At 48.7% G+C, this 24,073-nt stretch overlaps 1 protein-coding gene across 5 annotated transcripts in view; it reads left to right on the top strand.

The window, feature by feature from the left end:
* Positions 1-23,581, top strand: part of TMEM131L (transmembrane 131 like) — a 161,691-nt gene extending 138,110 nt beyond the window's left edge. For 3 of the 5 annotated variants that reach the window (XM_032632022.1, XM_032632025.1, XM_032632024.1), the window contains 9 exons: positions 6,477-6,601; positions 9,298-9,464; positions 10,521-10,706; positions 13,358-13,436; positions 14,994-15,076; positions 19,432-19,552; positions 20,981-21,072; positions 22,424-22,563; positions 23,258-23,581. In XM_032632022.1, the coding sequence (XP_032487913.1) occupies positions 6,477-6,601; positions 9,298-9,464; positions 10,521-10,706; positions 13,358-13,436; positions 14,994-15,076; positions 19,432-19,552; positions 20,981-21,072; positions 22,424-22,563; positions 23,258-23,533 (1,269 nt within the window). In that variant the 3' untranslated portion in view covers positions 23,534-23,581. The remainder of the gene's footprint in view (positions 1-6,476; positions 6,602-9,297; positions 9,465-10,520; positions 10,707-13,357; positions 13,437-14,993; positions 15,077-19,431; positions 19,553-20,980; positions 21,073-22,423; positions 22,564-23,257) is intronic. The other 2 variants (XM_032632023.1, XM_032632026.1) reach the window with 2 other exon arrangements.
* The last annotated feature ends 492 nt before the right edge of the window (positions 23,582-24,073 follow it).

Below are 24,073 nucleotides of genomic sequence, written 5' to 3'. Positions count from 1 at the left end.
CTTCTGAGGTTTCTCTCCATTTTATATCCAGAACGTTGGTTGAACAGTGGGCAGTTATGGTTGCAAAGAGGATCGCAAATATTGAAACTTTAACAAAACAAAAATAGTAATAAAATCTGCAAAAACTGGGGGTGGGACTGAAAGGTAAGTGAAAGTAAGTTTTAATTTTATCTTTCTTGGTAGCTAGCCAATCCTGTGCAAAACTGAAACAAGTAGTTTAAAAGGGTGAAAACCTACGAAAATATCTTTCACCATCTTTTTCTTAACCTTAGAGAGATCCTTAGGCAATTAATGTATCATGTGGAGAAGAAGCAGTTATTGAAAGTTGGCATTCCTTTGGTTCTACTTCATTTTCTTCTAAGTTCAAATAAAATTGAGCCTTAAATTTATATTTAAAAATAATGCATGGTCCTGGTGTTCTAAATTTCTCCCATCATCTGTCCTCCCATCCTTATGTATGCATAGGTTCTTAAAAAGACGTTAAAGAATAAGGTTTGCCAAATAATCAGTGGGAGAACCTGCTTATTTCTGAGTGATAGGATTTTGCATGATTTCTTTTTTCCTCCTTTATGCTACTCAATTTTTGCTTAAACTCTACAAAAAGCGTGCATTTTTCATTTAAGTAAATGGAATGAGAGTGATACCAAATAAGAAAATCGTAGACATTCCAAACCAGGAATTTGTGGTCTGTTGAGAAAGACAGTTCCATGTAGTCAAGTGCTAAAGTCAGTGCATAGTAGAGGGGATTGCAGAGATGGAAACATCAGCTTAGCTTGCAGGGGCCATGGGAAGTCCCGAGGAGGAAGGAACTTGTGCAGGGGGAGTGTAGAGAAGCAGAGGAGGGGAGGGGGCCGCCGGCACCACCGGGTCTCATGGCATGGTTGGGAGCAGTGAGGGAGTCATCTGACCGAGAAGGAGCTCAGTCAAGAGGGGGAAGGAAGGGGAGGGCAGAGGCAGAGTCCTGCCCACTTGCCAAGGCCCTCATATGCCAACTCAGAGTTTAGACTTTAGTCCCTGGATCTCAGTGGGAGACACAAGGAAGTAAGTAAGCACAAGCACTAGGAAGGGAAGGTTGCCTGCTCAGGAATTTCAGGATCAAATTTTTAAAAGCACATTGGTCCAAACAGAAAAGTCTTTTTGGAGGATTTGGCCTGAGGGTGGCCAGTTTGGGGACCCTGCTGCAAATCATGGAATGCTATCGAAGGGTCCTGAACCGGGCAGGGGGTGGCGGGTAGAGGAGGGTGTACAAGAAATGGAAAACAACCTGTGGACTGCGATCTTCTTGAAGGTCGTAATTGAGTATCTTTCAATTCAGTTTCATGGAGATGGGCAGGGCACCTGTTATAAAGAGCCAGTGTGGTGGTTTAGCGAGTGCTTGAATGAATGTGAATAATGCATTTCTGAAGGATCAGTCCTACTGTTTTGGAGGCTGGGTTGGGGAGGGCAGAAATGGATACCAGCTCTCTTCTCACCGGGAGGCTGCTTCTCTGCTGGGAGATGTGATGTAATCAAGATTCTGTTTGGGCAGGAGCAGGGGTGAAGGACGGGAAGAGGAGGTAGGAGACAGTGTAGAAGAAAGACCAGCAGGACTTCTTAGCACCTGGCTGCGTAAAGGGGAGGAGCTGGCTTTGCTTGCAGAGCCATTTGCAAAATACAGCTCCAAGGTTTTAAGTCTGGGTAACTAAAAGATGGGGAATTGGGGCTTCATTTTTATGTTTGTCAGGGCCATGTTGCCTCGTGGTTAGCAGCATGGACTTTGCAGCTGGTGTGAGCCCAGCTCGACACTTACTCTGTAACATTGGGCGAGTTACTCAACATCTCAGTTTCCTCATCTGAAAAATGAGGGTAATAATAGTATCTCTGCCTCATAGGTTTGTGAGGACTGGAGGAGTGAATATAGCAAGTGGTTAGAATAGCAGCACTTGTGAAGCACTGCCCAGTAGTAAGAATCAAAGAGGTGACAGGTGTGACTGTGGTCATTGCCGACAGAGGGGGTTGGCTGGACTTGGACGTGGCAGAGCCTGGTAGATGGGAGATACCGAGCCAGAGCTGCCATGGTGAGGCCGGCCCGGGCCTGGGACTTGGAAGTTGTCCCCGTGGAGTTTAGAATTGAAGGGTGACGTGAATTCTCTGAAGTGTTCGCGGAGACCAGCGGCCCGAGTCTGCTTGATGGAGCAGGTATAGTGACGGAGGGCAGGCATGCCGGCCGGGCCATGGAGACAGGGCATGCAGTCAGGAGCGGAAGTCAAGTCATTGGATCTGGGGGAGGAGAGACTGGACACGTTGGGAACGGGGACGTCCGTGCTGCCCTGCAATGAAGTGGAAGCCGAAGCTGAGTGGTGCCGACCCCTCCCAGATGTGTCCTGGGAGGAGAGGTGGGAACTGATCACTGCAGGGCCCTCGGTGCGGGCTGTCTGGAGGGGACCCTGAGCTCAGGCTGGGGATGCTGCACCGTCTTCCGTGTGTGTGGGTGCCCCCCAGCCCCGAAGTCTCCCCTGGCTCCCGTCCAGACTTGCCCTCTGTGCCGGTGCCCCCGGCCGTGTCTTCACACCAGGTTGAGGGGGGCACGGGCCGTGTCTTGATCCCTGTCTGTGGCACTCAGACACTTCTTGGCCTTGGTCCCAGGGCTTGGGTAGGTTCCTCCTTCCCTTCCTGGTCTGTGATCCTGGGCAGGACGGACGTCTGCTCTGGGTGAGGGCAGCGGGCTTGGCTGCAGGGGGGCTGCAGCGGGGCCGAGGGTCTGGGGGCTTGGGCTGTGCTTGGGGCTCCGAGGTTGCTTGTAGTCACCTGGGCAGGATGGGGGCGGAGCTGTGGGCTTTCCTCTCTGCTGGCTCTGGGGGCCACTCTCAGTTTTGTAGGCTCTTCTTTAAACCACCTTGAGTGTACTTTCCATTTCATTGTTCATTTGGAGAAAATCATTCTCAATAAACACATTCCCAAGTGCAGTGCTCAGTGTTTGTTTTTCTTGTACGTTCTTGGAGCCTGACTTTGCAGCTAAGAAAATTGTACAGATCTGTCTATAGCACATGGGGAACATTCCTCCAGATTTATTGGCAAAGGAGGTTGAAGCCCAGATTTGGGAGCTGCAAACTAAATTTTAATCCCAGCCCTGGCTGTTTATTTTCTTGTAAGCAGATCTTTTTTTTTCCCCCTTAGAAAAGGAATTCATGATTATTACAGAAGCATAAAGAAGGGAGGGCAAGATCTGTCCAAAATGGACCACTTTTTGCATTTTTCTGTATTCTCTTCCTTCTCTATGCAAGTGTTTAAAAACTTGGGATAATTATTATTGTGTATATGGAGCTTTGTTACAATGTCGTAATTCTGAATTTTCTCATGTTAGAAATTAATGGGAAACTTTGTTTTCAGTGGTTACATAACATTCCATCATTTAACTGTGCTGTAATCCAAACCATTCCCCAGCAGTTGGACATTAAAGTTGTTTGCAACTTCTTATTTTCATAATAGCATGATGAACTAAGTCTGGCCTGTATATCTGGTACATCCTTGCTATAGGTTTCTAAAAATAGAATTAGAGTGTCAACTGTCAGGGCCCCTGGTGTGTGCCGCCAGCTCGCTCTCCGGAAGCAGGGTCCCTGTTTCCCCTCATGCCCGGTGCACGACAGCCATTGTGTTACTCTGGTCTCAGCAGCACCGTTTTTTGGCAAAATCTTGGTCAGTGGGATAGGTAAGTGATGGTGTTTTGTTTCTCATCTCAGTTTGCCTCCCTTACTAGGGAAAAGTAAGCATTTTCCTTCATTTTTTGTAAAAAATTTTTTGTAAAATTCTGAAAAACACAAGCAAAAAGACATTCATCCACGATCCTGCCACTGACATTTAAAAATATATATATTTAAAAATATATATATTTTTTCTAAGTTAAGAGGTGAATGTCTGACCTTGCCCTGCTGAGAGACACACGTGGTACCACACGCGGCTTCCCTAGCCTGTCCTCGTGTTTGCAGGCATAAACACGCAGTGTCAACACACTTGTGTTTTTAAAGCCAAAATGGAAAGATGAGGTAATTGGTCTCTCCTAAAAACATACTTTATTATTAAATATTTTGGAGGAACTCTTCATGTTTTTGGCCTTCTCTATTTCTTTTGTGAATTTGCATTTCATGTCCTTTACCCACTTTTCTATTGAGTGTTAGTGTTTTTTTCTTGTTTTCTATGAGAACATAGGTGAAGGTATTAGCTCTTTGTCTGTCAAATAGTATCAGCTTTTTTTCTTAGTTTGTCATTTCCCTCTTATTTTTATTCGCTTTGACTTATGTACAGTGGCTTTAAGAATGCCTTTGTGCAGTCAATCTGTGATTTCTCTTTGATTTCTTCCTTTTCTTTTACTATTAAAGCTTAGGAAATCTTATTTCCCCACCCTGCGGCCAGTTAAATTGTCCCTCATTCAGGGAGATCAGAGAACTTAGTTCAAACAATTCAACAATGATGATGATAATAGCTAAGTCTCATGTAAACTGCTTACTACTGTCAGGTACTTTAATCCTCACAACAGCCTTTTGGAAGACCTGGGAAACCGAGGCAAAGAGAGACTAAGTCACTTGCCCAAGATGAGTCAGCTTGTCACACGAAGTGAGGTTCAGACCAGGTGGTTTGGCCTCAGAGACTGGTCTTAATTTCAGGTCTGCGTGGACCCTTTCCGATCCCGGCTAGTCCTGCTTCGTCACATGTGGCACCTCCCCACCAGAAAACAGAGCCGATTGCCCCTGTCTTCTTCCTCCTATTTCCTGACAAGTCTGTTGCTTTGGCTCTCAGGTTGCTTTCCCCTCTGCCCCACCTGCGGCATCCACTGTGGGCCTGTCCTCCCGCTGACCCCAGCCCCATGCCTGTGCACTGCCCCGTGCTTCTCTCTCGGTTCTCTTTGTGTCACACACACACACGCACGCACCCCTCTTCCCCAGCCCTCCCGTGTGTGCTGCTTCTCCAGCACTCCATCCACACCTCCTTGTCCAGCATGTCCCCCGTGCTCCTGAAACTCACTCACCGATACTCACAGTAGGTGGCGATGCTTCTGACCACCAAGTCCCCGCTGGGTGTAGCCCTCCAGTGCCTCCCTTCTTGTGGCCTGTTATGCCATTCTAACCAGGCTGTGCTGAGAAGGCAGCCACGTCCAGAGTGACTCCTGCTCAGATCACCCTTCCTGGCTCCACTTGGGGCTGGTCCTTTATTTGTGGGTGACCCTGGAGGGACAGAAAGGTTCAGGTACTGGCTGTGTTGAAAAGCCTTTCTTGGCCCTTAAGTGGACAGAGTGAGGCAGGGGAGGGGCAGACTCTCCCCCCCTCCCCCCCAGCAAAAGTTGGAAATTCACAGAGAGCAGTACTTGAATAAATGTGGTTTGTATTTAATGTTTAACATTGGATCGCATCTGATCATACATCTTTAATGTGTCTATTTAGCATCAAACTTAAACGATTAGCGTACGGTCCTGTAGGATAGGACTTTGTATGTTTAACTTACCATGTTTTTAAAATGCCTTCAGAATGAGAAAAAAGGTAATACATATTGGGAGAAAAAATAAAGGAGTGTAAAGAAGAAAGCAAAAATACCATAATCCCACCACATGTCCACTTAAAATATCATTTTATTTCTCGTGTTCGTCTGTCGTAGTGAGCATATTGCTTTGATGGAAGCATGAGTACCCCGGACATGTAATGTGCAGCATCTAAAACCGTTTATTTTTCTTCTGCTTTAAAGGGGCAGCATGGTGGAAGGAAGAAAAGGAGAAAGTATTAGTAGACATTAGAGATATGAGCTACTTAAAAAGGGAATCCCCCTCCCCTTGGGCCTGTTAGTAGACCATGCCTAACATTTAGAAGAGGAAAAAACCCAAATTTAAAAAATTTTTATTTATATGCATATATATATATGCATACATATTATATATAATGTATTTCTGTCTCGTGCTAAATTAAGTTTTTCAGAACCACATTAAAAAAACATCAAGCATATTCTTGGCATTATTTACTTGAAAAGCTTCAACTAGTTTGGAGCATTCTCTGGAGTTTTGCCTGTTCTCCTAAAGTTCATCTATAAACAAATAAAAGCATAAATACACAAATGACTCCTCAGTTGAGTTTTTACACGATTTTTCTGCAGTAGTAATTCATGTGAATTGCACATACCAAATAAACAGGTGAAGGTCGGAGGATTTATTGCTGCTGAGGTTAACGGGCAAGCTGACCATAAATTACTAACAGATGTTTTTCCTTTTTAGCCCCTTAGAAATTTTATAGGCGACAATTTTTTTTTCTTTTTGCAGAGGCTGAGGGGAGGTAGAGAAAGAAGGGAAATGAAAACAGACTAGAGATTGAGAAATGTATGTCTGTTTTCACTAGTGCTGGAATGTTCTGAATTCAGATGGAGTTGGTCTTCAAAAGTTAAAAGAAAAAACCATACACAGGTTTTATTTGTGTTAGTAAGTTGAAACCCTTACTAAAAGTTTTCTTTTTCCTCTTTAGCAGGAAGATCCTTATAGGAAGAAGAGGCTTCAGGAGAAAAAAGAAGGAAACTTACAAAATTTAAATTGGAATAAAAATCGAGCATGTAGAAAAAACAAGAAAAGGGGTGCTGCCCAGGTCTTGAGGTGTGTGATTTTTACAGTCCCTTTAAATTTTTCATCTATTATTTATTCTATAATTTTACATTTAGCTATTATGTTTCCATCTTATTTTTGTTACGTTGGATACAGATAATATGAGAGTGTAGATGTTTGTGTTTTGAGATAAAGATATATTCTTAAAAGTAACATATCTTCTGGTTATGTTTTTATTTATTTTGTTGAAAACCCCTTAAGATGAGCAAAATTTTTAAATTTTACTTAATAAAATGTAAAAAGCTATAGCAGGTTTTAGGGGAAAAGCATAGCCATCCCTCCACACCAGGGGCGTTGGTGGAGCAGGTGGTAGAGGACCTCTGGGCACAGGCAGGCCCACGGTCCCAGCTTGACCCTGACCGTCTGGGGTCCCGATAATGCAGGAGAATAGTCCCCACGCATAGAATCTTTGCCCCGATTGATCGTCCAGCAGAAGGTAGGTTCTTCCGCTGTGGGAAGTGAGCTGCAGATAGAGAACTGCGAGGTTTACCTGAAGCCCCAGAGGTGATGGGGGGGCAGAGCCAGACATGACCCCAGGCAGTCAGGCAGCCTCCTTGGGAAACCTTACTTCTTTTCTAACCTGTGAAATGAAGGTGCTGACGTGTTCGTGCGGATCCCATGTGTCTGGGTTCCCAGAAGTAGCTCTCCAAGCCTAATTTTACAGAAATTCCGTAGCTCGAGAATTTTTTCCCACCAGGTCAGTAGCGCATCCATTCTGACGTCACATACGGAGTGCCTCTGGCAGACCCGTGCCCCTGCGCCCTCCGCCCTGGTCCCTGGGGAGCCTCTCAGGTGGCCCTCGCGCTGACGAGCTCCCTGATTCCTGTCCCGAGTGGGCTTCGGAGCCTGTTTCCTCCCACCTTGCCCCTCCATCCCCACCGCTCCGGCTTTTCTTCCTTTGAGCACTGGCATCTGGGGATTTCTCTTTCTTGTGAGCTCAGCTAGGTACTTAAATGTGTTGCTGTCAGATTTGTTCTCTAGCAGTTCCAGATTTGCGTGGGGAAGGGACTCCACCCTGCTGTAGTGGTTGCTCTTGTGGTTGGGAGGGAACTGTGGCAGAACCGCCCACGTGGTGGCCAGGACCCCCGCATGGAGGCACGTAACACGCTGCTTACAGTGTCTGCCGCCTTTGCGATCAGGAGCTCGGACCCTGGGATTCAGCCCTGTAACACGTGCCCCCCCTCCCCGGAATGTCCTGTTCTGCTGGAGGAGGGCCAGGCGACCCCAGGGGGCCTTCAAGCTCTAGTTCTGTGTCCTGCAATCAGCAAAATGCAAATAGGAAAAAAGGAAAGATACGCATTATTAGATTATTGATGGGTAATTATTAAATTATTAAATACTACTTACTAATGGGTAATTATTCTTATTTAGGCTAAATTATTATTTTTTTGTGTGTGTGGTACGCAGGCCTCTCACTGTTGTGGCCTCTCCCGTTGCGGAGCACAGGCTCCGGACACGCAGGCTCAGCGGCCATGGCTCACGGGCCTAGCCGTTCCACGGCATGTGGGATCTTCCCGGACCGGGGCATGAACCCGCGTCTCCTGCATCGGCAGGTGGACTCTCAACCACTGCGCCACCAGGGAAGCCCTAGACTAAATTATTTGAAAGCTGCAATGTGGTCTCCTATAGAAAGGAAAGTCACACCTTGTATTTTCATAAAAATTTGATGGACTTATGTGGTCACTTTAAAGTGGCATGTTTTTCTGATGTGGACATATAGAAAGATATAAAATTAGGGTGGAATTTCACCAATTAAATGTTACAATATATTTTTGAAAGCAGATTTCTGACATGCTAAAGAAACAAATTACGTTGTTAAAGAATAACTTCCAAGTAGCTTGTAGGTAATCAGAATGTTTTGAGAACGTGATGCTTACGTAGGTGGTGGTTGTTGGATTGTCTGTTGCCAATCTGTCTCTATACTCTGTCTCTGTACTCTTTACCCTGAGTGGTCACAAACCACTGAGGCCATCGGCTTCATCTCACACCTGTCCTCCTACAGATGTGACATGAGGTGCGGAAGTTGGACTGTGTGAAATAATCACCTCGGTCTTCACGTAGCGTTCTCTGACACATTTCTGTGTCTCCATTTATAAAGCTGTGTTACAGGTTTTCCCTCAAGTTCATAGTCTAGTTAGAGAGATAAGTGTTGGACTGTGAACTCCTTGGGGGAAGAACTTCATTCTTCTTTGCAGACGCCACACCTTTCCTAACAGTACATGGCTCATGGTCGTCACTCCACAAATGTTGGCTAAATGAATGAACGAGAAAAGATTTCAGTTAACGCTCAGACGTTCCCCCAGACGCCAAGGAGCAGGTTCATCTACTGAGAGTCATGTTTTACACGAAAACCAAGGAAGACATACAGAGAGTCATGGGTTCTGGTCCTGCACCTGCCACTTACCAGTTGACCTTGGGGGACTCATTTAACCTGTGGAGTTTTACTCCTCTCACTGTAAAATATGAAGAGATTAAATGAGCTCCAACTTAATTCTCGTTCTAAAACAGCAAAATCTTGTTCTTCCTAATCTCTCTCCCTTACTTATCGTCTTCTCCCAGCAGACCCAGAGAGAAGAGGGCTCAAGTTGTCCCAGATTCACCTTTTCGCCTCTGCTAAGTCTCAAGGAAAGCAGGTATGTGTGTATGCACGATAAAATGCAGACATGATTTTTTTGTGGCTCTTCCAGGCCTTCGGAACAGAGTGAATTAAAGCTGGTGTGCAGTGAATTTGAAAGGTCTGAGCTGAGCAGTGACATCGACTTAAGGAGCTGGTGTATCCAGGAAAACCCTGGGGAAGCATGTAAAACAGATGCTGGCATTGGAAGCAGCTTACCTGCCTCGCAGGGAGAGGCAGGTATGGAACCGCATGGAGCTACAAAACAGTGCTTCTGTCGGGATTGTTGTTGATTGTTATTTCCTCGGGGAAGTGCCCAGTGTGAGAGCTTATCACTTCACTCAAGCCTGAATGGAAAGCTGTCCGGATGAGACAGTAGGCTGCGGTTCTTCTGAGCCTGAGCAGGCCCGTAGGGTTGCCCCTCCTACCTCCCACTCCTCTAAAATCTGGCCATTCTCGACAGTGTCATGCAGACGGCTGAACAACCGTGGGTGATTGCTCAGGACCGGACTCCCTTGGTGAAAGAGGAGGGTAGGGGAAAGCCAGGGGAGAACAGAGGCCGTCCTCACACCCCTGCGCCAGGTGGTTCCTGCAGAGCCAGGCTGCTGCTCCGCCGAGGGCTGCCGGCCAGTGACCTGGGGGCACCAGGGCTGGGTCCAGGGAGGGGTGGAGGGTGGCAGGAGAGGAAAGTAGTGCGGGGGGGGAGGGGTGTGGGACACCGACACGCACATTTCCAGACACGTGTGCGTTGTTTCTCGGTCTTCCTGGAGGTTCTTCCCACCCACACATAGATAATACTCTGAAACTCTCGGTGGACATTTAAAAACACTTTTTATTAGAGTCTAGTTGATTTACTGTGTTGTGTTAGTTTCAGGTGTACAGCAGAGTGCATCAGTCATACGTATATCTTGGGGGACATTTTAATACAAGAGAGAGAAATTACCTACACGTCTCCAGTCCGAGAGAGTAGCCTTGATTTTCTTGAGAGAAGTACTTGTTATTTCCAGAACCACTTTTAGGTCGAGATTATCATTGGTGTTGACTGTCTCAGGCTAGACCACGTTCACTGTCCGGCCCACGGCAGAGCCTGTGGGGCCTGTGACTCACCCCCGCGGCTTCCTCAGGGCCCATTGTCAGTTTCAGGGAGCGTCTTCCTTCTCGCTGGATGGGCAGAGGGGGCAGATCCTGAAGCTGAGCCCTGCCTTCTTCATACCTTGACCTCTCTCCTTCTACTGGAAGTGGCATCAGGTTGAAAACTCTGTAGGCGAAACACGACTCCTCTCTCACTTCCCACAGAGGGTTACTTCCAGAAGCCGGGGAAGAAGCGCGTGGAGAAGTCCTGCTCAGACTCCAGCTCGGACTGTGGCAGCTCCTCGGGCAGCGTGCGTGCCAGCCGGGGCAGCTGGGGCAGCTGGAGCAGTGCCAGCAGCTCTGACGGGGACAAGAAGCCCATGCTGGGCCCTCAGCACTTCCTGCCGCCTGGTGAGTCTGGGACTGAGGCCTCCTGGCCCTCCTGCCCCGGCACCCAGAACAGGGGCCTGATCTGCCTTCCAGTGCCGCCTGCCTGCGGTGGGCTCTGCATTCCCGTGCTTGCTTTGCTTTGCATTTTATCCACTTTCTTTTTTCTTTCTTCCTTCCTGCCTCCCTCCATTGTTATTATTTTTTAAAGTCCGTATCTTGGAAACAGTTCAAAGAACTTCCACGTTTATTTTTTCACTTGTACATTTGTTTGTTGTGGTAAAGAATACATAACACAAAATCTACTATTTTAACCATTTTTAAGTGGCATTAAATACGTTCACATTGTCGTGCATTCATCACCACCATGCATCTTTGGGCCCTTCCCCACCCCAAACAGAAACTCGGTGCCTATTAAACCGTAGCTCTCCCTCCCCCACCCCTACAGCCCTGTGAACCTCTGTTCTGCTTTCTGTCTGTGAATTTGAATACTCTCGTATCTGGTAAGTGAAGTCATACAATACTTGTCCTTTGGTGAGTGGCTTATTTCACTTAGCATGGTGTCTTCAAGGTTCATCCATGTTGTGACATGTCAGGATTTCCTTCCTTCTTAAAGGCTGAATAATAAATATTCCGTTGTCTGTGGATAGACTGCATTTTATCTCTCTATTCATCTGTTGATGGACACTTGGGTTTTTCCACCTTTTGCGTCTTATGAATAATGTTGCTATGAACAGTGGTCCTCCCTTGTTTTTGAAAAATTTAAAGATACAGGAAAGGTCAAAGAAGCATCTATATTTCTGTCACCTAGAATTAATAACTCTTAATTTTGTCATATTTGCCCTCCTTTTTTTTTTAAGAGGTAATATTTTATAGTCTTCCGCTTCCTCCTGCTTGAGAGACTCACTGTCCACTGTCATGGGCTTGCTGTGTATTCTTTTAATCCATACTTTATTTTACATTCATATATCAACAAAACAGAGAATTTTTTTTTTTTTTTTTTTTTTGCGGTACGTGGGCCTCTCACTGTTGTGGCCTCTCCCGTTGTGGAGCACAGGCTCCGGACGCGCAGGCTCAGCGGCCATGGCTCACGGGCCCAGCCGCTCCGCGGCATGTGGGATCTTCCCGGACTGGGGCACGAACCCGTGTCCCCTGCATCGGCAGGCGGACTCTCAACCACTGCGCCACCAGGGAAGCCCCAGAGAATTTCTTTTAACTTACATAACGGAGATGACGCTTCAGTAAGCATGCTGCGTCTTGCTGTTTCACTCAGTGTTGTTTGTCATACCTCCATGTCTACGTAAAGATTTAATTCACTCCTTTTCGCCGTCATGGTCAACATAGTACAGGTTAAGCTTTGTTATCAGGACGGGGGGGAGACAGGGGTTCCATTGGCGTCACCGTGGCGTCCGTGGGACGCTCACTCGGTACTCAGGGCCATGGGGGGCGCTCCCCGTGCCTCCAAGGACCTGGGCCTAGAGAGGTTGCATGGCTTGTTGGACGCCCTGGGACCCTGACTCCCCCCGAGCCCAGCCCACTTCCCACTGCCTCCCGCTCATTACAGTGGCCTCTGCTGTGTCTCCTGCCAGCAGTGATTACCTATAAAGAAGCTCCTGTCTGGGAGACCTGGGCCCTGGCACCATAAAAACCTAGACACCACTTGTGATTTCAGTCCGTTTCTCAGCCTTTTTCACATCATTGGCCCTTCCCGCAGGTGCCTTTTTAGACACTGTTTGCCTAATGACCCCCCACTGACATACACGTGCATCTGTTTATTACTGTGTGCTGGAGAACGCCATGAGGGCTTGGATGCAGGACGGCTTGCGGTGTTTCGTTTGGTGGCGGGGATGGTCTTCTTGGCCACTGAAGGCAGTACGCCTGATGGTGCTAATGCGAGAGTTTTTAAAATTGGTGTTTAACATCAATAAAAAAATAGAAGCGCAGCTCTCGCTTGGGGGATAAGGCCAACAGCAGGAGAATGAGAAAGGTGAGTGATGGCCTTGCTTGTAACACGGGGCGTAAGACTCAGTCTAGTTATGTTCAGAGGTTGTATAATAAATATCAGGAAAATGTCCCCAATATAATTTTTTAAAAGATGTATTTATTATGTACATATTTATTTTATTTATTTTTGGCTGCGTCAGGTCTTAGTTGTAGTATGAGGCATCTTTTGTTGTGGCGCGTGGGCTTCTCTCTAGTCGTGGCGTGCAGGTTTTCTCTCTCGAGTTGTGGCACGCGGGTTCCCCAGCACGTGGGCTCTGTAGTTTGTAGCACGAGGGCTCTAGTTGAGGCTCATGAGCTCAGTAGTTGTGGCATACGGGCTTCGTTGCCCCGCGGCATGTGGGATCTTAGTTCCCTGACCAGGGATGGAACCCGTTTTCCCCTGCATTGTAAGGTGGATTCTTTACCACTGGACCACCAGGGAAGTCCCCCCCGATATAATTAATTGTGTAAAAGATCAAAAACACAAAGTATTTTTGAAGTATGATCCAAGTTTCATACACATTCATACGTAAAAGTTTTTTTAATTAAAAAATTGACTGAATATCCATTAAATGTGAAAAATAAATCATTCATAGGGGTTAACGATGTTAGCGATCTGCATCTTAACACAGGCTATACACAGTTGAATTATGCTTATAAAAACTTGTGATCACCTTTTTGTTTTTATGCAGGAGACAGTGTTTCACAAAATGACTTTCCCTCTGAAGCTCCCATCTCCTTGAATCTTTCTCATAACATCTGCAACCCCACGTAAGTGTTTAGTTTTCCAGCTTTTACAGTGTGTTTCAGGTACTGCTTTTTTCTTTCATTCCATGTGTTTCTTCTTTGTACTTGGTTCTGCAGGCTAAAATAGGAAAACCTTTTAAGGATGTGAGAAAGTAAAATCTGCTTTTATTAATAATTCAGGGCGTACAATCTTTCTAAGACAACACGCTTGTGTGGGAACGTCTCTGGTATTGCTGGTCCTTTCAGTGATACGGCCATGTTAGAAGGTGTCACTCCTGAAAGTAGGAAGAACAGTAGTAACAGTAAGGATGGGAACCAGCTACTCTGTTCTAGGACTTGAAATAAAACTGAGCACTGATGATTCAGAAAAGTTTGCAAGAACCTAGAAGACACTCACATGTTTACGGTTTCACTGTGTGATGATTTCTGCAGCAAAATAAACAAGCACCATTTACTGAGAGGGAGAAGAGGAGGGTATGTTAGAAGGAGAGGGTTTCAGAGTGAGGAGTGTGGTTAGGTTTTAGGCACCATGAGAAGACAGGGGGTGGTATCATAAAAATGGAATGGATGAGGAAAGCTCTATGCGAGCTCTTTCTGTTAGGGGTAGAGAGTAAACCAGGAGGGGGAGGTTGCTGCCAGCTGCTGAAAGGCAGATTGGAAACTACAGACTACCTTAGTTAGCATTGTGCTGTTGGTGTTTGTTAAAACAAGACTTCCCTGGGGGCTTCCCTGGTGGTGCAGTGGTTAAGAATCCACCTGCCAGTGCAGGGGACACGGTTCAACCCCTGATCCGGGAAGATCCCACATGCCGTGCGCCACAACTACTGAGCCTGCAGTCTAGAGCCCGCGAGCCACAACTACTGAAGCCCACGTGCCGCAACTACTGAAGTCCACGCATTCTGAGGCCCGTGTGCCGCAACTGTTGAGCCTGTGTGCTGCAGCTACTGAAGCCCGTGCACCTAGAGCCCATGCTCCACAACAAGAGAAGCACGCGCACCAAAGCAAAGGGTAGCCCCCGCTCGCCACGACTAAAGAAAACCTGCGCAGAACAACAAAGACCCAACGCAGCCATAAATAAATGAATGAATGAATGAATACATACATACATACATACATACTCTTACACCAAAATAGAAGATTGAAGGTAGATGTTATTTAAAAAAAAAAAAGACTTCTCTGGATCTTGGGAATTTAATATTCCTCAGCCCTTTTGTGGGTATATACCTTTATGTCTCTAGTATCTTTATGGTTTTTGAGGGGAAGAATTCATGTAAAAACGCAGTCAGGGGCTTCCCTGGTGGCGCAGTGGTTGAGAGTCCGCCTGCCGATGCAGGGGACGCGGGTTTGTGCCCCGGTCCGGGAAGATCCCACATGCCGCAGAGCGGCGAGGCCCGTGAGCCATGGCCACTGAGCCTGCACGTCCGGAGCCTGTGCTCCACAACGGGAGAGGCCACAACTGTGAGAGGCCCGCGTACTGCAAAAAAAAACAAAAAAAACAAAAAAACACGGACTTAGCTACAGAAATTCAGCATTTCCTTGTACAGAGAGGGTCAGTGGCTCATCTTCTTGCTCTCCCTGCAGAGACGTGAGTAGCTTCCCCCGACACGTGGACGTCCCCTGTCCCAGCCTTCCTGCTGGGCCTGCGGCTGTTGAAGAAGATAAAGGTGAGGCGCGTTGCTCTTGCTCCGGACACCGGCCAGGTGTCCGTGTCGCGCTGCTGGCCGGGGAGCTTGAGGACAGACAGAGCTGGCTTGTCTGTGCCCCGGCTCTCGAGCGTCGGGAAGGCCCCTGTCCTCTGCCCTGGTGTCCTCGGGGCCCCTGGCCTTGGCTGCCGCTTCTGCACGGACCCTGAGCTCCGTCCTGGGACACAAGGCACAGGTGGCCTGTGGCCCCGGAGCAAGGTGGGGCCTCTTTACAGGGGTTGCCTCCTCCTTTAGTTCCCTTTCCCATCTAGGATGGCAGAAAAGCGGGGAGCAGACGGAGGGTCCGGCGCCCCGATTAGCCGACTTCCACCTCCCGTGTCTCTGTCTGTCTCCCGTTCCCACCCCTCCCCCTTGTCTCAGAAGCCTGTCCACTGATCCGGCCTCCCTCCTGCACCAGTGCTGAGGCCAAGCGCTGAGCTCCTGCGGCCTCAGCCAGGCAGGGACAGCGGCCCAGGAGCCTGGACACGGGGCCCAGGGAGGGAAGCCGCTCCGAGCAGGGTCTGCCCCGGAGGTTAACTCCAGGCCCCCTCTCTTTCCTTCTCCTTCCCTTCACCTCTCTTGCCTTCGTTTCTCCTCTTTTCTCCTCGCGCCTCCTTCCTGCCTAACCAGGCTCGGGAATGGTGGCAGGATGAGCCTGGTTGTTACCCTCTGCGGCACCGTCGAGCTCTTGCTTTTGCTCACGTGAATCGTGCTGGACTAAAGGCTGCCCAGCACAGTGGAGCACTTTTACTTTGAAGGCAGGAGGCTTCCAGCTCTGTGGTTACAGAGAGTTTATCTGCTGTCAGATTATCAACAGAAATAAACTATTCGTGAGTTGGATCTGCTTACTGGTCCAATAAAAATAAATGTTTTTGATGAAAAAATACTCTTAAATTCAATAATTTGCTTAGGCAAGATTTAGGGAGGTTTAGAAGGTACCGCCTTTTCTCTTTGAGATGATAGAGGGGAGAGGATTTAATGAACGGTGAGGAAAAAGAAAACCTGTGTCAAAACAGGTACGCCTGCCATGTTCTCCTGTCTTTGCTTTTGTCGTCAGTTGGAGAATCGTATGTCATCTAGTGTCTTATCCATGTTGTGTGTATGTGTTTCAAGTGCCTTTTTACCTCGTCTTTGTTAATAATCTGCAACTACTTTTTGATGACCCATTACAATCCCTGTTGAGGCCCTTAAGTCACTACAGAAACAGCCCTTGTTCACAGTCACTGTCCACAGGGCCGTTGCCGTCCCCTTCCTCTGCCCGCACCTCCCTCACAGGCCCAGCCTCAGTCCTCCCACCTGCTGTTACATCACCTCTGGGCCCCCTCCCCCTGCGCTGCGCCCTCCTTGTAGAGCCACGGGCGTGGTTTTGCCCAGTTCTCCAGCTTCTCTGCCCCGTGCCGTGCAGATGAGCGAGACTGGAGAGCAGCGCACACAGCCAGCTGGCCGCCAGCCTCGCGGCAGCTGCGGCCCCCGTGCTCACCTGTCAGTCCTCTGCCTGGTTCTCTTAGCTGATGCTTCCTGTTTGCTGGGGATGAGAGAGGCTCCGCCTGCCCCATCTTCCACCCGCCACCCCCGCTGCCCTCCTGCTGCGGCCCGTGGGTTGTCAGGCTGCCCTCCTCTGTGGGGTCCCGCTCCGGCTCGGCGCCGGCATCGGGTTTTCTCTAACGGGTCGTCCCCACCGGCATCCGTACATACCGTGAGACCTCCCATCCCGTCCTTAACACAGAAGCAGCCACTCTCTCCCTTGGCCCCCCCCTTATCTGGCTGCTTCTGTGCCCGCCTCTCTGGGAGAGCTGCTTGGGGGAGTTGTCTGCCTGCTGCTTAGATTCCTTTCCTCCTGTTCTCCCTGAAACCGCTGGGGCTGGCTGTGCCGTGACACCGGAGCAGTGTCTGCGGGACCCCAGTGATCTCCGTGGCCGGGGCCCCGTATTCCGGCCTCCTGAGACCTTCTGCTCGGGCTGTGACCTCGGGGGTCCCGGTGCAGTTCCCCTCGGCTCCCCCAGCTCTCATGCTCGTCTGGGTCATGCTCTCCTGGTGGTCCGTCCACCTCCAGCCCCCCGACAGCTCCCACTTCTGCACAGCCAGCTGCCACTGCCATCTGTCCTCGGGCCTGCACCAGTATCCCGTACGGAACGCTCACCTGCTCAGCCCTACTCCTCACACAGCCTCCCACTCGGGCTTTCTTGTTGCTCAGGCCAGAAGTCTGGGCGTCATCCTGGACTCTTTTCCTCATCCCCACGTGGGATCAGTTGTCTCACTCTCTGCCTCTGTCTTCCAGACAGACCCAGAACCTGATCACTTCTCCCCACGTCCACCGTTCTTTCTCGCCGCAGCCTCCCGACAGGTCTCTCTACTTCTCACCTCACCTCACTATCTCGTTGTCTTTTATTTTCTTTCTTTTTGGGATATAATTGATACATAACATTATATTAGTTTCAGGGGTATAACTAATGTAATGATTCATCATATGTACATATTGCAAAACAATCACCACAGTAACGCTGGTGAACATCCGCCACCACCTTACCGTCTCTTTTCAGCACAGCAGCCAGAGGGATGATATTGAACGTGAGCCAGATCACATCACTGTCGAGACCGGGGAAGGGTCTGAGGCGTTTACCCTGCTTATTACGAGCTAACAAGTTAGCCTGCCATGATTTTGTAGCTGCTGCCAGAGGACAAGAGACTCCTGGGTCAGAGAATAGGACGCTTAGCACAGCAAGCAGCCTGAGCATCTTGTAAGCACACTTCCTTCAGGCCTCCAGTCTCTTCGGGGCGATGCAGGGCCGCCCAGATGGGCGACATTATCTTTATTATGTTGGACGAAGCAAACTTGCCCGTTGCTCTAGGGGGAGATCCTGTCTCCATCTTCTGAGGCTTTGTTTAGCAAATATCCTTGGAAAGATAGGTCAGATCGTGGGCAGTCAGAGCATCCATTCCAGGAAGCAAAGAAACGTGAGACCCACAGAGATTCTCTCGAAGCAGCATACACACCCCTCGTTTCTGTGCGGTCTTGGCTTCCGGTCCATTTGGTCATGAGCACCTGAGTGCAGAGGCGGTTCTTGGTTGATCTGATCTTAATCTGCTCATGCAGCCTCTGGTTCTAGCGATTCTCAACAGGACTTTCATGGGAGGATGCCCCGCCCTGCAGGACTGACCGTAGGGTGCCTGCCCAACCGCTGAGTGAGGCCCCAAACACCAGGGCGGCCTTAGGAGGTGGACCTCGTCCTTGAGAGACCCCCACAGCTATGACAGCTACGTGGTCTCTGGTGGTGGTTCTTTAAACGCTCGAGGGTCTCTCTGACCACCGTGAGCTGCAGGTCTCCGGGTCTCCAGGCGGGTGATTGCCGCCGGCTCCCACATGGGGCTGCAGCCCTGGGGGCGCACACGCTGCCCGGAAAGCGAGAGTTGTGTCCACGTATTCCTGTCCATGTATTCCCCCCATCCCCGTGTGGCCTGGTTGGCTGGTAGACCTTCGGGTTCCCAGTGCATTTCGAATAGTTGAGTCTGTTCGTTCTTTGTGGAGTTCCTGCCCATGTGCAGATGGCCAGTCTGCCCCTTTAATCCATGCCACCAACCAATGGCGTCCATCCGTGCATCCCACGAATGACCAATGGCTGTGGCGGTGAAGGTGGAGACAAGCAGAGGTGCTGCAGGTGTTTGCTGGGAAGAGCAGGAGCCGGGTGTCCCCTGGAAAGGCTTAGGGGGACGGTGTTCAAACTGAGGTCAGGACCATATTGTTGGCACACCCAGCAGGCAGGCGCTTCCACGGCTTGGGAGCGCCGAGCCGGGACAGGGTCCCTCCCGAGGAAGGCTCAGGTACAGTTGTGGAAAACAGGGCTCACTCACATCATTCCACACCCGGTACCTGCAGGGTGCAGGGTGTTCTCTCCCCTGGTGCTGAGGTTGGCCCCCTCCACTGTCACAGAATCCTTGTGTCTCATCCCTGGGGCTGTAAGAGCACCGTTTTCCCAGCTTCTTACTTCTTTTGTTTGTTGTTTGTCTCCGCTCACTTGAATGTCAACGTGTTCACTGCTGTGTCCTGGGAATCCTGACGGGGCTTTGCAGGAAGCAGGCAGGCCCTTGTTGAGTCACTACCATGATCTCGTAATCCGGGCCAGGAGACGGTTGTGTCCCGTCTGAAGTGCAGGTCAAAGCAGAGCGCGGCCCTTGCACTTTACAGACCGAAGGGCTCTAGCGGTGAAGCCGCGCGCGGGTGATACGGGCTGGGGGCGGGGCTTCCTGGAGGGAGGAGAAGTCGAGCTGGTCCTTGCAGGAAGGGTGGCCGAGGGCTGCATGAGAAGGAGGGGGGCTGAGAGGCCTGTTCTCTTCCGCAGGTCTCTACCCCCCGGGGGACCTGTGGCCCGCACAGCCCGTGTGTGTGACCAGCGGCTTCGGCTGCGCCCTGGAGAGCAGCGGGCCGGCCGTGCTGCCCGCGCCCGCCCCGGTGCACAGCAGGTATGCGCTCCATCCCAATGACGGCAGCAGCGGCCGGGTCCGGGCTTTCTCCCCAGCTCCTGAGCTGGGTGTTGCCAGCTGCTTTTTGGAGTTGAGCTGTGTTGTCTGAAAAATTACAAGCCAGGAATTGAGAGAAACAGGGAAGGAAAAAAGTAACAGCCGGTGACCACGTCAGTGTTTTCCTTTTTAAACTGAAAAGACGAGCTATTCATATATTAGAGGCAAAACTGAAAAAACAAAAACAGTCCTTCATAATTCCTACCCGCTAACAGAACAAAAATTTCCATTTTTCCTTGGCATTAATCTTGAACACATTTAAAATTTTTAAAGATCGAATAATTTGAGTATTGAAAAATAGTTCCACAAGTGGCAGCTTCTTAGACTTGCCATTAGATTAATCATTCGATTATGAGACCTTGAGAAAATGTTAATATCTGTGTTTAATCAGAATCCAGTTGAAGTTTTATTGGGGAGTTCAGCTTATTATAGAGGTAGTTACTTTCTTATTTCTATAATGAAAATCCAGATTGCAGTTGGGATCAAAGCATCTACCGTGAGTCATAGTCTGGCCTTGCCCCGAGCGGAAGGTGGCAGTTCGTAGCGGATGTGTTTGAGCCCCCTGGGTGGGTGTTGGGACCCTCTCAGCAGTGTCCCATCCTCCACGTGCTGACAAAGCCACAGCCACGGGCTCTGCCTCTGGTTAGACTTAACAAACGTGGGTGGGTTTTAGTTGTTGTTTTTTTTTTAATGTAATACCTTTTAGTTAAAAGTGAGAGTGATTTTCTCTTTCAAATCTTGGTCCTGCTTACATGCCTTACACCTAACCACGGGCAAGTTTTTTACAGTCTAAGTGAAAGTACTTCTCTGGCAAACTGAGAGCCGGGTTTTGATCCATTCCCTTTATCTAGGCATAATTTATTTGCTTTTTCTTGTCTCGTTTAAAGAAAAGCTCCCCTGCCCCCACTTTTCCCTGAGTCCCTGGCTCTCTGTACTCAGCAGATCAAACTCCATCTCTGACTTTCTTTGGAATTATGAATGACATACAGTATCACATTTCAGTTGTACAACATAGTGATTCATTATTTTTGTACGCTACTAAGTGATCACCATGTAAGTCTAGTCATCATCTCTCACCACACAGAGTATTACAGTGTGATTAACTGTGTTTCCTATGCTGTACATTAATTACATCCCCATTGAAAGGACGTGGGCATCCAGTCCAAGCCATCCGTCCTGCAGTGCTGTGTCATTGGTGATGAGCGTTGAGTTAGTAAGTCTTTGATTCTGTGACAATAAAGTACTTCTTTAATTTTCCAGAGTTGAGGAATTAGCAGCGATGAGGATGGTGGGCAATAACATCGTACTCCTCTTTCTTTCCTTGGTCTGTTGACATCCTGTTTCTGAAACTAGACCCCTTGTTTTTTGTAGCAGTTTCATTGATTGGAATGCAACGTGTGAAGGCCAGTTTCCCAGTGTGTACTGCCCCCTGGAATTGAACGACTACAATGCCTTTCCAGAAGGTAAAGCTATTTGGACAATCCTAATGCCATTCTTTTTTTTTTTTTTTGGCTGTGTCGGTCTTAGTTGCAGCCCGCGGGATCTTTCATTGCAGCGCACGGGCTTCTCTCTAGTTGTGCCATGTGGATTTTCTCTCTCTAGTTGTGGCACGGGCTCCGGGGCACGTGAGCTCTGTAGTTTGCGGCACACGGGCTCTCTTGTTGAGACACGAGAGTTCAGTAGCCGTGGCACGCGGGCTTAGTTGCCCCGCGGCATGTGGGATCTTAGTTCCCTGACCAGGGATCGAGCATGCGTCCCCTGAATTGGAAGGTGGATTCTTTCTTTACCACTGGACCACCAGGGAAGTCCCCCAGTGCCATTCTTTTATTCTCAGAAAGTCAAAGCAGGAAGAGTCTGTGGACTCAAGACACTAACTGCAGAGAATGTGCCTTTAAGAATGATCTTCCAGGACACTGCTGAGTCAGTCCTTCGTGTGGGTCCAGCACGCCTGCCATATGTAATTTTATATGGCCCAAAAAAGCCCTCTAAACCCAGGTGTCTGGGGACTTGTACAAATAACCCTAATCTATTTAGTCCTTCACATTAGGTAGAAGGGGGTCATTTGGATCTATGTGGACCTAAACTGTGGATTATCCATTGGATTATCCATTGGGAGGCTGGGGTTAGTTACTCTTTTTAGGCAAACAAGTCCCAGGTGAGGTAGAATCATTTACCTGCTTGTTCCTCAGCATGTCCTGATGCTTATGCCCCTGGATGGTGCTGCAGAAGGAAGGGAAGGAGCCTGAAGGGGAAATTGTGAAAAATTGCAGATTCTTGGGCCCAAATATAAGTACAAGATGCTTGTACTTATCTGGGTTTTGATATATGCAGTGCTCTATGATAATCACAAGGGGGTGCTGTGGTAACTTTCTTTCCGCCTGTGAGGCTGTGTTTATACCTTCTTACTGCTGTTGGAGAAGGGCTTGGTTTCCTATTGCTTTATCAATGCATATGGTGTATGTGGAGATGGCCGACATTGGCATGACAGGCAGTAAAAGAAAATTTTAAGGACTGGTAAGAACCTTGACACTATTCAAATCTATGGTAGTATTTACTACTATAAAAGTATAGCAGTATTTTAGTGTATTATGTGTATTAGAAAGAGTCCCATCAAATTATCAAATACAAAAAATTAAGCCCAGAGGAAGAACTTCCTGAGGGCTTCCCAGGTGGTGTGTGTCATGGAGTAATTATTTTATGTTCATCTTTAACTTGTCAATATAGTAAGGCCTTGAGAGCTTTCTGTCTGAGAGCGAGAATTCCATTCTCTCCAGAAGAATGTTCACCTCTGTCGATGTCTCCCATTCTTTGTAGAAAACATTAACTACCCCAATGGCTTCCCCTGTCCTGCCGAAGTTCAGACAGACTTCATTGACCACAGCTCCCAGTCTGCCTGGAACAGCCCCCCAAATGTGCCGACCGCCTGGGGACACGCTGGCCTCGTCAGCTCTCCGGTCAGTGCCGCCCGGCCCTGCTGTGCCTGGGTTCTTTCCAGTGCCTGCCTCATCCTGGTCTCACTGTAGCTTTAGGGTTGGGTTCAGATCAGCCAGAGCCCGGCTTGTTCCCCTTAGGTCACCAGCCACGCTCTGCAGGGGGCTCACACGTAGTCAGATGGGCAGGGGCTTGCAGACACCAGCAGCCAAGACGCCCCAAACCACACTGAGGCGAGATGGTTGTTGATGACATTGAACTTGGGCCAGGAAGCCCTCTGGGATGCAGCTGTGTTCCTGTGGCCTCGCTGACCTTTCATCTGTGGGAGGAGACGAGATAAACCTTCCAGGAAGGTCAGGCAGTGTCAGCGACAGGTCTGGAGGGCTTCCTGCCTGGGGACACCCTCTGTGCTTCTCTGACACCCACTCTGCTGCTTCTTTACAAATAGAGGGCATTCGACCTGTGGGTCCTTCCTTGGGTTGAAAAAAGGTTATCGATAGTTTGATGGGAATTTCATGACCTTCTGTTTGAGAAAAATGGAATTAAAGCCACCCAGGTGGTTGAGAATAGTGTAATAATGTCCAGGTAGCTTGGATTGATTGCACTGTGGTAGCCACGGGTACATAGTCAACCTTGCCATTGCCTTTCTAAGGCTTCTTTAGTTTTTTAAACATTTCTTTCTTTATTTTTTTTTTCTTCTCCTCATGTACCCTTCAGCCCTACCTCACAAGCACCCGAAGCTTGTCTCCGATGTCTGGACTTTTTGGTTCCATCTGGGCCCCGCAAAGCGATGTGTATGAAAATTGCTGCCCCATCAACCCCACCACGGAACACTCGACTCACATGGAAAACCAGGCGGTCATGTGCAAGGAATACTACCCTGGGTTTAACCCATTCCGTGCCTATATGGACCTGGACATATGGACTAGCACCGCGAACAGGAACGCAAACTTCCCACTGTCCAGAGACTCGAGCTACTGTGGGAACGTGTAAACAAGATTCGAGTTTTGAACAATGTGAATAAAGAGGCTTGTGTTTTGATTACTAGTGTAAACTGGTTGTTGACATAGATTGACGTTGGTGGTTATTTTGGCACTTTTATATGAAAATAAATTTTTTAATGAAATCTGGGTGCTCTATTTTTTTTTAATCCTTCACAAAACAGCGATAGAAAGGAAGCATCCGTGAGTCCTAACTTCATAACTCAAGAAGCGTGTCAGACACGCCAAATGTTTAAATCAGGACCAGGGCGGCTTCTAAGAAGGTAAGAGTTGAGAAAGAAAGCACTGCAGTGATTGCCCCCTCCGTGGGCATCGGACTCCCCGGGAGCTTGCGGAAAGTGACTTTGATCAGGTGGCTTTCCGAGGGATGCTGCTGTAATGGGCCTGTGGCTCAGGCAGGCAGGATTTTGTTTCAAGTGCTCCGTTGATTGAAACGAGCCTCCAGTGTTGGGAGGCTAGTCACTTGCCTGGACGGACCAGTCCTGGTGGGCAGGGCTGCTGGGGTGGAGCAGAGAGCCCGGCACTGTTCTGT

Source organism: Phocoena sinus, chromosome 5, assembly GCF_008692025.1.
Source record: "Phocoena sinus isolate mPhoSin1 chromosome 5, mPhoSin1.pri, whole genome shotgun sequence".
Classification (NCBI taxonomy): domain Eukaryota; kingdom Metazoa; phylum Chordata; class Mammalia; order Artiodactyla; family Phocoenidae; genus Phocoena; species Phocoena sinus.
The sequence above is the reverse complement of the archived record's forward strand: the minus strand, read 5'-3'. Positions and strand labels throughout refer to the sequence as shown.